Raw genomic sequence first — 17,468 nt, 5'->3', positions numbered from 1 at the left:
AGCCTCAGGCCCGGGCTGCTCCACACAAATAATCAGAAGCATCTTTCCATCCATTTATCTGCCTCTCCAGCTCTGCTCTACTAACCACAAAAAGCAAACAGATGACAGGTGGGGGGGAGGGAGGGGGGCTGCACCTGACAGCCACACAACTATATGCTAAGACCCTCTGAAGGAGGTAAATAGTAATGTCAACCCATAAAAGCACAGGCAACACATACACCCAGCCTCCCCCCACAGTTCACCGGCTCCTACTTTCATCTCCCTCTTCTTTGCACAAAGGCACAAAATCACAGATAAAACACTCCCACTAGCATTGTTCTCTCTCTCTCTGGTGGCTACTGATGTTTTTCTTGTGTCTGCAGTTTCTTTCATATACAAGGTTACTGCCTCAGAAGTCTCAAATGAATACATTAAAAAGATTGTTATGAGTTTTAAGGTAACAACAGTTACATTGTAGGTTAAGTGTAAGAGTCCAACTGTACTGCAGTGTTTACATACTAAAAATGTATTAAAATAGTATTGTGGTAAAATGTAATGAATATGAATCTGCAAAATGAAATGTTAGTAGCCTAAAAAGAATATCAAGAATAGCAATCAAATGTGTTGTCCTGATCTCTTTCTTCTCAATTCTTTATGTAAGAAAATGAGCATCTACATGGTCAGGAGTGGGTCCTTCTGGATTAAAATCTGCCACTTCTGCAAAGGGATAAAATGATAAAAGAAGCAGTAAACACGGTGAACTGTTTAGATCAAGAGCTACATTTATAATGTGATCTAACATTGAATGGGAATATGTCAAATAAAACGCTATCAATTTTCTCCTCCTACATCTATTGTAAATAGTAATGATTTTTTAGTCTTATGGATTTCTTTTATAGACTAAGTTTTTTTTCTAGCACGTCAAGAACATGTTTGCACTCTTTTTCACCCAAACATGTATCTAAAAAAAAACAACAAATTAATTGATAAAGAATGAAATCAATAAGTAGTGATAACTAATAAAAATGTATCCAATGTTTTTAATGCCCATCCTTATTTCCCAACTACTTTTCTATGTGTCAAGCTCATTAGCACTAGAAGTACACATGAAAACTAATTATGTGTACTGCTGCACTGCTTCTCATGTTGTGATATGAGGGCACCCATTTCCCACTTCAGGTTAACAAAAGTTTAAGAAACTGAAGTTGCCATTTTCTGGGCCCAGCAGCTGCTATTGGCTCTCATATTTGTAAGCATCTAAACTGTGGCACAAGTACAACACCAGTATGTTAGCTCAGGTGACACCATGGAAACCAGGAAGCTTGGGTACAGAGAAGTGATATAAGAAGGGCCATAGTGGCTATTGTTGTTTAAAACAAACAAAAGTGCACACACAGTTTGGTTGGTGGACTGCAGTGATATAATTAAGATGGCTCGGTCCGGTGCTCTTTTATTGTTGTCTGTTTAACTTAAGTGACAGATCACCTGAGGGAGCCGGGTCACCCAATACCTCCCAGTGCCCCAAGCCTTTCTGCTGTTGAGTAAACAACAATCAGTGAGGACTACACTGTATTACTATAGGGTGTAAAACAACATTGGTGCCATCCTCACAGACAATTATTCTTTTTCCTGTATGCGTGACAGTGTGTCTGCCTCTGTGTGTGTGTGTGTGTGTGTTTGGCCCCTCTTCACATACAATAATTGTTTTCAAGTGAATATGTGTGTTTGCTTAGGTTGTGTGTGTGTTTGTGTACTAGCCTGTGTACATGAATTGCCTCAGTCTTTTGTTCACTTTGGTTTCAATATGAGGTTGTGTGCTGTACCAGTGTAAAGCAGTTAAATAGAACAATAACAGTGTGTATGTAAGGTGACATTTACAGGGATGGGCTTCAGTGTAATAAGAATATTTCATTCTTCTAAAATGGCTGTATGCCTGTTCGCCCACACTACACATGCTTCACTGACTGGCAGGCTTCACCAAAACCACAATCTAATTGACTCATTATTGTGAAGTGAGAACAAGACAGATTAAAAAAAAAAAAATCAACAGCACAGTGGCACAAAACATATCACTGTGCACTGGGAAAACATATCACTGTTCAGTCCGGTACTGATAAAGATGGAATATTAATTTGAGTCATTTGCATAATGTGAGTATGATGAGGATATGACTGTTCTTCTCACCTCCTTCTCCTCCTCCTGCTCCTTTCTCATCTGTTCCAGGCGAACCTGCTCGGCCTCTTCTCTCTCTTGGGCTTCTCTCTGAAAAAGAAAGAAATTCAATTTGTTAAATGGATGTAACGGCTTAATGGAAATTAAAAATTCTAACTGACGTGAAACGGTGAATGCTGACACTGTTTCTCACAGGTTGTCACTTTGCTTTGATGAAGCATTAGTGACGTTTCATTGGCAACCAAAGCAACTTGTTTTTCTAGCCACTTATGATATTGCAACTTTACTTGACTGTTGCATAATTTCCAACCACTTGGTTATCAAGGCTATGATTCAGACTTTTTCTCCCTTTTGATTTTGTGAACAACCAAAACTAAAAGAAGCAAACGTGCTGCTTTGTAGGTACCTTGAATTATAATTGATTAGCTGTATTTTGTCATCACACTTTTGGCGTTCAGTAGCATTAAATCAGGGTTGCCTGAAACATTAAGAGCAAATTTAAATTGTGTACGTGTATTCTAATATACCAAGCTAACTCATGCATGTGGTACAAGTAGATCAGTGTCTTAATTAGTTTTGTTTTGAAAGTACCTTCTTACGGTCAGCCTCTAGAGAAAGACGGTACGCCTCATCTTGTTCTCTCTTCACCGTCTCTCTTGCCTCGCGCTCGTCCTGGGTAGACAGAGGGAGAAAGAAAAGTGGGGCCCATTAACTGACAACATAATAAAAGGATACACAAGAAGGACAAAACATATGAGCTGGATTGCTGGGTGTGGGAGCCAGAGAGAACTGAGCAAAAGAAAATGCAGCATGTCAAGTGTGGTTACGTACAAACACCAGGTATGAAAGAGTAGCACCAGAGGGGAATTCATTGTGACCGGGCTGTCATTTACCAGACCCTGAGCCTCCTTTATGTTTCCTCATCTCAGTTTCAACGTCCTTTTCTCTTTTATTCACTCTGCCTCTCTCTTCCTGTTTGTACAGAGGGAAGGGGACAGGCGGCCTTTCTCTGTCTACCTGCTGTGGCTACAAAGTGTTTTATAAAGACTGGGACCAAATACGAGTGTCCATTGTGTTAACAGTGCACAGCCATTAGTTTTCTCTTTTCTGAAGGCCCATGCTGTGTGCCAGCCCGGATATGGCAAAGTAAGCTTATTGTGATGATCAGAGGGCCACTGTGCAGCTAAACAGTGGCTAAGCAAAACAACAGTGTGTATTGTCGTATTGAATCAGAAAATGCAAAGGATACATTTGTGCTTTTGGCCCGCATAATAGACGAACCCTGAAAGGAAACTGTAAAAGAATGGTAGAGAGAGACAAAAGCATCAAAAGTGGCTACCGTCAATAGACTGGCTCTGAGTCACGCAAACGAGTCGCATAGTAATTCATTGTCTATATTCATTTTGTACAGGGTGTTATACATTTTCAAATGCACCGACTGCTTTGAATGACCTAATGTGCATGAAAGGCATGACATGAAGCGTTAAATCACCATGTATCTGCTCAAACACAATGTGATTTTAAAAACCTTATAAAACAGATTTTCTACATCTATATCTTGGCTTCTCATCAAGTTGACTTGTCTTCTAGTGGTGATAATAAACTATTGCTTTAGTGCTCCGAAGTCAGAAATGCAAGCTGTCATGCATTTGACGTTTGCTCAAAAATAACAAATAATGGAAAGTGTTGCAAAAAAAAAAAAATCTGTTTTTATTTGCTGTTCAATTTTGGAAAAAAGTGGCCTAGTACTACATTAACAGTTGCAACTTTTTACTGGATCTGGGCTGTTAGTCTTTTTGTGGAGCTTGGATGCTCCTTTAATGTTTATATGTGTCTCCCCTGGGTACTTCAGTGTCTTCCACACCAAAAGATATGCATTAGGGTATTTAACAATACTTTTTTGACCAAGACACTGACCTCAAATTATACATGTGCTGTTTCCCACATAAAGTATTTTGCTTTAAACAACTGAATTCTCCAAAAACAGTATACTGGTTAGTTGATTAGTTCTGGCTGGATATAAAAAGCATGTGAAACGACCGAATAACGGCCCGTGATGCTGACAGATGCAGACCTTCAGTGAGTAGTCAGTTGATTACTAACTACTAAGCTAAAACACAGACAACCATTGGAATGACTGGCGTGTCAGTAAGGATGGTTGAAGTCACAATGTGGCTGTCCAGCTGTTCCTTTTCCAGACAGACACAAAAGTCACTGTCAAAGTGGAATGTCTGCGCTGGCTGGATGTCTGTGTTCATGTCTGAGTTTGCCCTTAAAATGGTGAGGTGGGGAAAAAAGGAGAAAAACAGAAAGAAAGAGAGAAGGAGGGGAGATAGAAAGGAGAGAAGGAAAATTCACCAATAACTGAGAGATGATACAGTGAGGATAGGATTAGAGCAGTGTCAAGATTGACTTCACCCTGGAGATGCGATTGATCCTGTCAGATACAGGATATACTCAAATCCTGTGGTTATTGGTACTAATAATGAATAATCACACTAGTGCATTATGCTTTCATCATCACTTATACTCTCTACGCTGTCTTTTTGTGACATTTTCACAAGCTATTTCCTTCTGGCGGGCAGCACCTGGGTAATCATTACACATTATTACCCTTTCAGAACAACTTAACTATACACTTTATGCCATGGCAAATATGATTTCTTATCTGTCTGACAGATATCAGCCAAGTTGTTGCAAGGATTATAAAATGAGTGATACCAACCCAGTAATCATATTCTATTAGTTTGTGATGTTCCCATAAGTACAAAGAAAGACAAGGAAACTGAAAGCCGGCAATGGATGTCTGTTCAAATTCTTGTTTACTTTTTCTTCAATTAACTAATTCCTGATTTAAATCAAAATTTTGCCAATGTTAGACTGATAATTTAGGCAAAGTGAGAACTCCTGCTTATTTGTTAAATGAAAAAAAAGTTAATATACTGTAAATATGTATATATTTATATGTATCAAAATTATCCTTTTGGTATTGGCATTGAAATTCAGGTATCATATTGGCAGTAATATGAAAACATTGAGAAGGATACCTAGCCTTATGTATGAAACAGCAGCAGAGTACACTTCATGTTTCACACCATCTGATCTGACACATGTACATACTCTGAATACTTCCTGTCTTTAATGATTATTTGAAGGGTGACAAGAGTGGCAAATCCAAAATGAAGCCAGAGCATTGTAGCAATAATGACAACACAGAGAGAAGAGCTGTCACTCAATAGTAAGTAACTCACCTGAGGAAGTTTAACCCTCAGGGTGTGTGTGTGACAACACTCATTCCTTATCCGCCCTTATCCACCGTTCCCATAACTGAGATGCTATGACTTTTACATTTGCATTGTTAGAGAGGCTTGCTGTTTGGCTGACTGACTCTTTAAATGTTAAACTTCTAACATAGTGTGACATCTGTCATCTGTAGATACAGTAGTCAAAAAAGAGGCACAACGATGTTAAAGAGAGGTTGACAGAAAAGTGTGGGAATAAAAGAGAGACCATAACAAAGAACTGACACACATGTAAGAAGGAAGAATGAGTCTTAGTAATGATCACAAATCAAACTTAACTAAGTGAATCTTTGGATAAGTTTGTCAGTTAAATTTTCTATTAAAAATGTGCCTCTTAGTCTGTCTGCAGAGACTGTATATTGTACATTGTTTTTAATTCTTAAACCTCCGAACATAAGTTATTATTATGAAAGAAAAAACACAGCTTGGCAGGATTATTCTAATACTCTGCAGGCTGAAAACCTGCCTGGACAGAAACACGTAATGTGTCATTCACTCTCTGAGTAAATATATACTTGAAGGAAAGCTAACTCTGATAGCTAACAGTGACAATGACATGAATGGTTAAGAGGGTCAGGTGAAAGTCTTTGACGGTGAGAGGACCCCCCTGTTATACTGTCCCAGATTCCTGTCTATGAAATGAAAGAGACCCTCACTGTCTTCTATGGAGTGTATTCCTCAATGGTGTTTGTCCACTTTCTATTGGAGTTAAAGAGGTAGTTGACAGACACAGTGCAGCACAGTGTTACCTACACACTGGAGTGAATGGTAGACGAGTCCTGCACCTATGACCAAAGACTGTAGTTGGCACAGTAAACTTGAACTTAATAGGAAAGAGGTGAAACGGTTAAGAATTCTCTGTGTGTCATTCCATGTAAGCCATAACAATGTCTTCTGATCTGTCCCAGCATGTTGCTATTTATCTATTAGGCGGAAGAAGAACTAAAAACACTTCCCTGTACCTGATGTGAAGTAACAGTCAGTTTTTATGAATGCGTCTATATCCATAAAGGGTGAGAAAAAAAAGGGTTTCAAACAAAGGTGTAAATTAAAGAAATAGGAAATCAGTTGACACAAAAAGTAACAGACTGGCTAGTCGACATGAGCAGGCTGTGCACTGTTTTCTGTCATGTTATCTTATTAGATGGGATGTTGATGTTACCTCTCCATGCCACTGAACTCACCAATACGAAGCCGATTCTTTCATTTCACAGGAAAAAAGTTCCATCACGCATGAGCGAGTCACAGATAGTTACTTCAAAATAATCCTCAAACCTCACCTCGTCTTTGATGTCCTCTTGTTGCTGTGCTGTGAAGATCTCCATTGCTCCCATTAACCTCATCATCAGCTCGTCCACTGTGGTATTGCCTGAAGATGGAAAACAATCGGTCACAATCTACACTGTGTATTTAAATCTCTGTTTTCACATTAATCACTTAAAAATATATCTATAGATAGTACAGTTAATCATATTATCAATAAAGTAATAATTACCTTGAATAACATTTAGAACTTCGTTGGATGTGCGTTTGCCCATGACTATAAGGAGCAGAGGGAACTGGTCTGTCTTGTATGTCCGTATAGTCTGTGTCACTACACTGCCAAAGTGCCTCGTACACATGGTGAGTAGTCTGAAAGACACAGAAACAAATCCACTTCAATTCATTTTTTATTCTATTTCATATTTCGTATGACTGTTCTTCCTCCGTACTGAACACATTTTCACTGAAAACAACTGCAACAGAAAATAAATAGAGCCATCAAGCAACAAGACACAAACATAAACACACAAACATGTACATACACACGCTCACACTTCTATAACAAATGGAAAATAATGCGTACACCTGGGCTTTCAGATTGCAGCAGAAAAAAGAAATACACACAACTCGTGGCATTAAGGACTTTAAAACCAATTCTGCTTTTTCTTATTCCATCAGACTGACATGCTATCTCAATTGGAACAGCAGATGAATTAGTATTCCTCACCAGACACCCAGAATTGATAGGGCAGAAGAGGATTTCTTATTCCATTACAGAACTTTTTAAATTAACATTTCAGGTAGGGAAAAGGGTAGCAGGCAGCCGGGGCCCTGCCAAGCTCCTTTTAAATGTCATAATATTAATGAATTGCTATAGACTGAATGCAAATATAGATTAGCTTTTTCTCCTGCCTTTTAATAAGATCTACTTTAATAACTGGCTGGTAAAATAGAGCAGTAATGGAATAGATGGAGGGAGAGTGGGTCAGAGGAAGAGGATGAATGGAAGGGATGCAGTCTGAGAGGGGGTGTAACTCATTAAAACATGAAGCCAAAGCTGAGGGAGTTACTTATAGACTTCTCAAACTGTGAAACGGAGCTCACTGTGGTACTTTTTAAGTACTAATCGTACAAATACATTCTCAAAATATGGATGACAGACTGAGAGAAATGCTAAAAAAGCAGAACTGCATTTAAGATGCTTTGGGAATATGAATAAATCAAAACTTCAACAAACGCTGAACTTTGAGTGACCCACGTTTTGCAATGAAGAAGTCGGGTACCCTAAATCCTACTGATCATTTTATCCTAACACTTGTCCCTGTTCAAACCTCGACCCGCGCAGACCATAACAATAGCCTACAGGGAAACTCTAACCTGTAATGAAAGGCCAGAGAACAATGGACACTAACTTGAAGGGTAACTCAATCTTAAATCTCCCATCAACCACAAGCCAACCTGCTTGGGTTTCCTATCGCAAAACTAAGGAAGTCAGTCCACCACAGTAAAAAAATCATCATCACAACATAAAAACAGCTCAATCTAGAAACACAATGTAGACCTAGCTTGTATCCACTGTTACTAAGGATTAGAAAAATGCTGTAATCAGGATATGAAGCACTTATAAATCACACTATAGAACAAGTACGGACACAACACCGAGGGTAGGAGGAAGTCAAGCTACTCCAGGAGCTGAGGTGAACAGTTCAGCACAGTCTCATCCAGCCATAAGATAACATGGTAAAGAATGTAGCCTAGTCTGTACCAGACCTGTGGCCTTTAAAAACCTTCAGGGGTAACTAAACGTAGAGGAAACACCTGCATGAAACTTGCAACTAATGTGAGTTTAAGGTGCTGCTCCAATGACTAATGTGATTGACAGCTTCTAATTTGTCACCTATCCCATCTCCATCTCTCACTGCACATCCAGACAGCTAAAATAGTTAATGTTTCCCTGAACTGTCACCTCGCATTTCTTCACATCAAAGTGGTGCGTGAAGATGCGAATAGACTGGTAAGACCTGACATTTGCTTCACTGAGCAGCTGATGAGTCAGGCTAGTACAGTAGCACTGCAGGGAATATTTTTGCCAGCCACCTGTATGGGAGTATGTATGGGAACCGGATGCTCTGATAGCTCACTGTGTCATACACACTTTGTTTCAGAGTGAACGTGGACATGTTTTGATTTGAAAATGACATTTTGTTCTTCGTCTCAACTAGTTATGCTTTCAGGCAGGAGGATGTCAAGAGGAGAAGTCAAGTGTACAAAACAGTTTGTCCCAGCTGGTTAAAACACCAAGTTACACTTAAAGGTCATTTAAGAATAACATGAACACCTGTATTTCAGGGTCATTGTGTTGCGTCGCACCACATTGTTCAGGTGTTCATGTTATTGTCTGACCCTTTTACAATGTCTCTTTAAAGAAGAATTAGCATGAAAATAATTTCAAATAATGATAGCGTGGACTACATGTGTAATAGATTTGAGGAAGCATGACAACACACACTCATAATATGGTCTAAGCCTTTCAGTACTGATAGTTTCAATATTTGCCATGACAGTACAGCGCCTGTACAATATATCAGATTCATTTCCCATGGGTGACAATTACACTGGCATCCAATCAGCGAAACTGCATTTATGCATAATTAATCATTTAACTGGGAGGCCTGTGAGAATACAGAGAGCTAAGCAACAGGCACATTCCAATATCAGCAGGTTCATCAAACACACACACAATCAGGATACCGTTTTAACAGCCTGTGTGATTGATGCCAATCACCAGTCACTTTGGATCAACCAGAGAGCGTGAGAATCCAGAAACACGGTGTATGTGTGAGTGAGGGAGTGTGCACATGTGCATGCATGCGTTAGCAGCAAAGCTGTGACTAGCTGTGTGTGATGAAAAGCTCCAGATGTTGCCTGCCTTTTAATGTGCAATAAAAAGGCTCAGCTGGGGCAAAAAGCAAAGGAGGCCAATGGGAGAGAAAGGCGAGTGGAATGAAGGAAGGAGGGAATTCCCTTAAAAGAAATAATGGAGGGGTGAGGTCAGGGTGTGAGTCTTTCTTAAATGGCTCCTACCAGAGGGCAGGCTTAACTCTGGAGGTTCAGGGGAGAGGGAGAGAGTTGAGGTGGTGGGATAAAGAAGAGGGAAATACAGAAAGATGGAAAGATCAGCAAGGAGATGAGAGGAGGAAGAAAAGATGTAGCAGAAAGATGAGGGTAGTTGGAGAACGGAGGCTTGTCCTGGGCACAATGACAAACCCTCAGCAGGTCCATCTTTACAGCCACATCTCCACAGCTCAATACTTGAGCATGCAGAAGATTTGATCATCTGTCACATGTTGCAGACTAGATTTATTTTCAAATTCATATTCTTCAAAAAATAATTCACAATCTGGTGAAAAACATCCATTCTAATGGCTGGACCTGTGTAATAAACAGGTGCTACACAGACCTGTCAATTATCACCACAGACTGCTGGAGCTGCACACAGACTTTGAGCGTAAATGGAGAGATAGAGATGTTTGGACTTCAAGGGAGTCCTTCGTCTCCCACTGACCCTCTATTCAGACAGCTTAGTCAAGATTGCCCAATCAGGGGCCTCACCATGCAAACACAACGCCTTTTGTTAGCATGCAACCTCAGAGCTTCAAAAAGAGAATGAAGTTGAAGAGAGAAAAAGAAGACAGAGATACAGGGTGTGAGCAATGGAGTGAGAGCTGAATGCCAGCAATTAAGGACAAGTCCACACAAATGCGAATAGATTTGAAAACGCTGTTTATGTGTCAAACGGGGTTCCCTCCACATGAGCATTTTTAGATCATTTTCTAAAAGTGCACTGTCCTCAGTAAAAGTGGCAAAACAAAGATCTCATCCTCTGTCTTTGAATTCTGAGATTTGCTGGCTTTAAATTGAAAAAAGAAATACAACAGTAAGTGATGAGATGGAGCAAAGCACCAATAAAAATGTCATTAACCTTCCCTAAGAGAACTATTAAAACAATGATACTGGGACGAGATAGATAGTGACATGTTCCAGACAGCTCAGCTTCGTGAACAGGGTATTCTGGCAGATTGCAGACCCCTCTGCACACAGTCAAGCTGCTCGCCTACTGAAATGCATTAAATATCCTCTTTATTAGATACACCACGGTATTAATGCAAACAGTCCACTCCTCCAGACGGTTAGTGACATATAAATAAAACATAAGGATTAAGCCTGCAGTCAGGGTTGGGAGGTTCAGTTATTGCTCTACTAATCTCTACAGTACGCTGAATGCAATACTAAACAAAGTATTGCAAAGATTCTGATAAGTGCCAGGATCTTTGAGGGCTGTTGTCCAAAAAATATTAAAAGGACAATTCATTTTTTTAACAACCGGGGCCATCATTCCCACGTATAATCAAAACCGGTTTCTCATTATAGCTTCATAAGGAGACTCCAGTGAATAGCAATAGAATCAATGTGTTGTAGCAATTTGAGAAACAGGTAATATTTTATACTGTACGTTCACTTTTGTTTTTACATTAGAATATTTAACATCTGGTTTAAACTGGACTGCTCTCTGATTACTCATGTTGTGACACTGCATAGACCGCAGAACTACTATACTGGATTTAATTATATTATACAGGTTTTCCTATTATTGGGCCTCATTCACAAACAGTGCGTACACACAAATCTGTGCTTAAACCGTGCATACAAACGTTTTATAGTCAATAGTCAATATTTATTCAATGTAAACAGTTTATTAGAACCACAGTTATTTAAAAAATGATTGGTCCTAAATATACAACATTTAAAAGTATGAAATTGCTAATCATACACAATTTATTTACTAATTATAAAATTAATAGCTAAAATGTTGTAATCCATAAATCATCATCATAAATGTAATGAAATTATTAATATATTGAAATATCCTGTTCCCAACTTTTAGATGACAATAGCTTATATATTGGAATTTCCATATATGCATTGTGACAGCAATTAATTTCTCCCAACAGATTTGGTTGTGATATATGCAGCTGATTAACCAGCAGCCTGTTCAGTGTTTCTCACAGCCTGATGAAACATGATGCACACCTACCAGTAGTAGGTATTTATGTAGATCAATTACATAGATCTACACATTTACCAACTTTTTATTTTGTTATAGACGTACTGCATGGTAGTGGTGCAACAGGTTTGCAGGCTGAATACAGGATTCACCATCAGGCTCCAAACGGTTGTGCCAATGACATGTTTACCAGCCAAATCTGCCTTTTCTGGCTTCTACTTCTGAAACTAATGTTTACATTTCACTAGCGGTAAAGTTTTTCTACATTTTTACCATCATGACCCTCTTTGCAAAGAGTGACAGCTCTCTCCACTGTTGCATCGCTCCGACAGAGCCTTCCTTAGAAACAAAGGCATGGTAGGATGCTAATTACCGATAGCAGGTGATTGCATGGCAATTTAGAATGATTCTGATTCACTAACATACGCTAACAGACGGTAATTTTCTTTGCACGCTTATTTTGTGCCCAAAGTAAGAACATTTCTATGCACATATTAGTGAATGAGGCCCATTGTGTCCACCTCATGTAGGTGTTCAGTACCAATTAAAATAGAGATGTATATGTCAGCAAAATGTTTCTAATTTTCAAAAATATGTGTATTAAACATGAGAATGTACTGAACTAGGTTGTTTCCTTATTCAAACCGTAACCACACCATGCCTTGCGGGTCATCTGAAAATAATCAAACTGCCCTCTGGTTGACATTGGTACCTGGCTTTGTTAGCTTCTTTAGTGACATCCCAGGCCCATGTGATGAAGTTCTGGCTCAGGTAGGAGACAATGGAGTCGGCACACATCATTTGGGAGCAGAAGACGTTGCTGAGGACACTGTCATCGTTGTGGAGGTAGATGGCCAGCAGCTTCCTCTGTGGAGAGGAGCAGAACGGAAAAGAGAGTTAAAGGTAGAGAATGGAAAGTTTAGAGCAAAATGTACAACCCTCCCGATATCTTTGTGCCAGGTTCGAAAGGGCCATTACAACAGTTTTTTGATTGGGAGTTGATTCAGTGGTAAACAACAAAATTATACAGTTGGTTTTTAACAGATATTATAAGTTTGTGTGTGAAAAAGAATATTTTTTGCTATCAAAACTGTAATCCTCACTAGAAATGAAAAAAAAAGATTTGTTTTTATCTGTAGTATGAGATCTCACCATGTGTGGTTGTCTCATCACTGGAGAGACATTTCCACATTACATGACCATAAAATGACACGAGAGACCACCGAGTCCAGAGCCAGCATGACCTCTACAGACAAAAGCCACCACTGGCAAAAAAGCAAATACCACACAAAATCAAATGGTGAGCGGTGTAAATAAAACTTCTCTTGGAGGCGACGAAGATATGGAGAAAACAAAACAGACAAATCACTCTATTTATTTTACACCAAATGCCAGCAGCCTGTTCAGGTTAGTAGCGGCAGGGCCAGACAATATTGACGAAGCTCCAAATCCAAGGATATTGACACCATCATATAAGCCTGGCAGATTCTCCCTACTGACAATCTAATTAAAAAACAAACACACCCACAAACATAAAAAGGTTCCAGAGGACAATGTTGGAAATAATGCTCTCTAAATTACATGTCACTTCTCTTGCTATCAAAGAACAAATAAGAAAAACTCTCTAAGTCTCCGCTTAGTTCATTTTTAACCACAACTGCGAAGGGGGAGTCAAGGGGTCTGTTTCTCAGGAGTAATACTCTAGGCTACGTGCGACAAAAAGCAAAAAATCTACACAGGGCGTAGAAACGTGAAGGGAAGTGAAAGAAGAAGTTGTGCTATACTGTGGCCTGTGTAGAATAGGAATGGGAGAGCACTGCTGTGTTTGCTCAACGATTAGTGCTTTAGAATAATCTCCAGGGCTCCTAGAGAGAAGGAGCTGGGGACTCATTCATGGGGCCAATTCAACGGCCTGAAAAGATTAAACACTCATGCTGAGAAGACAAGCAAATTCAGTCTTAAGAGAGGAATGAGTGTGAGGGGAGGGAGAGTTTTACGACATGAAAAAAAAAAAAAAAAACAAAAAAAACCTGATACACGCTCAAACTGACGTCCCAACACACATGCACAGATGCACAAACTTAACTCTGTGGTACCCACATGTGAAGGACTCACACTCACACACATGCATGCTCAATTAGAGCAAGTGTAAAGGCTAATCAAAGTGGGCATTTTGGCCAACTGAACTCCTTCATCTTAGTTAAACTGTCCATACCCCTCTGTTCCTTCTCCGCTTTCAAGTCAGATCTTTTGTATTGCCTGTCGTAGCAGGGAGGAGCAAATCTCCTGTTCAGCTAAATTACTAGGTCCAACCTGAGCTAGATAGTGACCCCATAGCCCTTCCTCACACCTGTTCACCTAAATTTAAGCTTGCTTTGTATGTATGCATGTGTGTGTGAGAGGGAGAGAGAAAGACATTTCACACAGCACATCACTGTTAGCATTGACTGTATAATCAATGCTCCTCTCAGTAGAGACTTTGAGTCATCACATTTGGTAAAAATTGTATAATTTTTCAAATTTACAAATCCAGTGTTTAACTAGTTAAGCAAAACCTCATAGGCTTGAATTGAATGTTTTGTATTAAATGAGGCCTCTGAAAGATTAGTGCTAGTGGTCAATAAAACACTACTCTGTAACTACCATCCTGGGTTTTGGCCTTACCGCCCTATGAATTCAACATGACAGTACAGCCAAGCTGAAGTGGCTGACCATAAAGTAACACACTGTTTGTCTCTGTCACAGTTCTCATGGTGCAACTGGTCTATTTAAAGAACACTGTAAACATTATGTCCCAAACATTTGTTTCTGATCATTCTTGGGGTTTTTTAAAAGCAGTGCTTGTCAGAGCCACAGAAAGTAACATGTCCAAGCATTATAGCACTTCAGTCTTTTGATCTGCTCCCAGTAATGTTCAAATGTCGTAAAAACCATTCAAGTTCTGCAACAATAACACTTGCTATGAAATATGTCTCATCCAGAAAAACAAAACAAAACGTGGCATTTTCTCCCAATACCTTCCAAAAAGCATAGTTTTCATAACACCTCCACAGTTTAAGTATTGATTAATAGATAAAGCACACACAACATCCCTATATATATTTTAACCTCTTCAACTCCCCTCCTCCCTACCATAGAACCATTTTTGGGGATCTTTAGGGGGAGATAGCAGGTCAACAGTATATGCCACATAGAAGTTGTATACATCATCTGAAAGCTGGGAACTTGAAGATTAATTTGAGATGCAGCTCAGCACTGTGTCAAGTTTTTCTATTCATAAATATGTTATAAACACTGTGTTTTGGTTAGGCGCCTATTCAAATTTTAGAACTTTATGACAGAATGATGGCCATTCCCTGCTCATTTATGTGTCATAAGTTGGGTTGATGACATTTGTTGATTTGGTGCAAAATTTAACTATTTTTGACCACTCAATAATTGATAAAAATCCCTCCAAAATACCACATTAAGACACCAAGACTTTGAGGAACACCACCGAAAAATTCATGCTGTGATTGGTAGTATAAACTTTTGACATTTGGAGATTTCTGTAAGAATTGCATTTTTTTTGAGGTCTCTAGTTTGTGGTTGTAAAGTTTCATGAGGCTATGATTATTCTTGAGGTCACAATAGGTCATTTTATAAAGTGAGGTCAAGTTCCAAAAAATGGTCTCACTACAATGAAATGGCTACTATGGGGACAAACATCATCACACATGAATACAGTTTGGCTCATTGAATCCACAAGAGTCTCTGCTTTCCAGTCACACCCAATTTATGTAATTCCATGACTGTTTAGGGACCCCAGTATGCAGAAATATTCAAACACACCATTTTTATAATAGGCAAAAACAACACATTTATACTGCATGCAAAAGACTGCATGGTTTTTGCCCCAAACTGCATGGGATTAGCATAAAGCGGGCATGTCTGTAAAGGGGAGACTCATGGGTACCCATAGAACCCATTTTCATTCAGATGTCTTGAGGTGATAGGTCAGGGGACCCCTTTTTAAATTGGTTATGCCAGTTTTTCCCTCAGCAAAATTTAGTCTAAGTTTGGAGTATTATTTAGCCCCCTTCCTGGCAAGCTATCATGACATGGTTGGTAGCAGTGGATGCCTTAGATCTTTTAGTCTAGTTTCATTTGATACCAGTGTCTTCTCTTCTAGCCTTAAAACTGAGCCCACTACAGCCTCTGAAAGACAGTAATATCAGCCAAGGATGCTGGCGTCCTTATGGAGTTTAAGAGGTTAAGGGACAATCCAGGACGAACCTTACAATTATTGAAAAATAACACACGCTAGCGATGACGTGGAGCTACTGGACTCCTAACTGCACAGGTTGGAGTGGATTATCCTGCTTATACCATTGCAACTTGCCAGTCATCAATATATGAATAAAATTTATTCATATTTTGTATAATACACTCACTAAATTAATTCTTTGCCCCTGTACTATATTTTTCAACATTAGAATAGTGCCTGCATGGTCATAGAATAAAAAAAAACATTAATCTTTCTATTAAATTATAATGTTTCAAAACATTCTGGTGGTTGGATAATGCAACCCAAGGACAGGGCTTTCTGACAGTGAGTGAAATTATATTTTTTATGCAGACTTGCTATATTATTGGCTGTGTCCACAATCACTCCAGATTTACTCCCTGGTGAATTTGTAAAATGTAAGTAATACATAATGCCTTCAAAATATTTCACAATGGAATAAAGAATATAGCACCCATAGCCTGTATATTACTTCTTATTAAAAATCAAATAATCCCTTTACTACGAGATGTCACATGAAGTCACACTCACAGCACGAGTACATGCCGATGAACAATACATATATGACACTGTCATATTGTCAGGAATTATTTTTGACTTTGAAACTCTTAAATCGAAGTGGATGATATTTGTGTCACATCAAGAAGAGGCTTTTAATCATTCATTGGTACAGTATGTTTAACAGAGCCATGAGACACAAGTGTATAAGACACAGATATACACAGAAAGGTACAGGGGGAGGAAGAACAGAAAAGTCCAGATAGTGATTATTCTACAGATGGCAGCTCAGTCTGGAAAAGCAAACACTTCAAAATGAAGAGCTCAAATGACTGATCTAATGACCTCACAAGCACAGTGGGAAAACACATTCAGATCGATGACGAACCACACACGAGGCTCTCCGTACCCCGCTGAAAACATCTTTATAACAGAAACATTGTCAAATTTTAATCCCTCTAAATCTGTGACTGAACTAATCAAGCGTATTGCCATCTTTGAATTACACTGAGTGTGTAAAGACTGAGTGTCTTTTGAATGTGTCCTGTTCATCTACTAATGGCTGGGAGGATAAACTGTGGGTTGAATATATTCACATATAGAAATATTTATAGATAAGCTTCCCACATTGTTTAACATTTGTACTCTACATCCATTTATTTTTAATCTATCTATTAATGAGCATCAAGTGACCATTTCATGTGCAGTTAAGAAATCATGACTGAGTGCTGCTTGTGATTTACAGCCGTAGATCTGATAGATATACATACATCAATATGCCATATGCCATCCTGGTTCGCCAGTGCTCTTTCCTCTTGACTCTGCAAGGCTATTGCTGGGTTTTAAAGCGGATACTTGGCAGTGATAAATCCCCGGACTCCCCTCTCCAGCAAGGCTATGAATT

General features: G+C 39.1%; 1 protein-coding gene across 1 annotated transcript in view; it reads right to left on the bottom strand.

Moving 5' to 3' along the window:
* The window catches only part of faf1 (Fas (TNFRSF6) associated factor 1), a 62,780-nt gene that overhangs the window by 9,839 nt on the left and 35,473 nt on the right, over positions 1-17,468 (bottom strand). The window contains exons 13-17 of the mRNA XM_044362012.1: positions 12,494-12,648; positions 6,949-7,085; positions 6,734-6,822; positions 2,743-2,823; positions 2,164-2,241 (exon numbers count right to left, since the gene is read on the bottom strand). Of these exons, the coding sequence (XP_044217947.1) occupies positions 2,164-2,241; positions 2,743-2,823; positions 6,734-6,822; positions 6,949-7,085; positions 12,494-12,648 (540 nt within the window). The remainder of the gene's footprint in view (positions 1-2,163; positions 2,242-2,742; positions 2,824-6,733; positions 6,823-6,948; positions 7,086-12,493; positions 12,649-17,468) is intronic.

Source organism: Thunnus albacares, chromosome 9 (genome assembly GCF_914725855.1).
Source record: "Thunnus albacares chromosome 9, fThuAlb1.1, whole genome shotgun sequence".
NCBI classification, from domain to species: domain Eukaryota; kingdom Metazoa; phylum Chordata; class Actinopteri; order Scombriformes; family Scombridae; genus Thunnus; species Thunnus albacares.
Note: the sequence above shows the minus strand (reverse complement) of the source record. Positions and strands in the feature narration are given on the sequence as shown.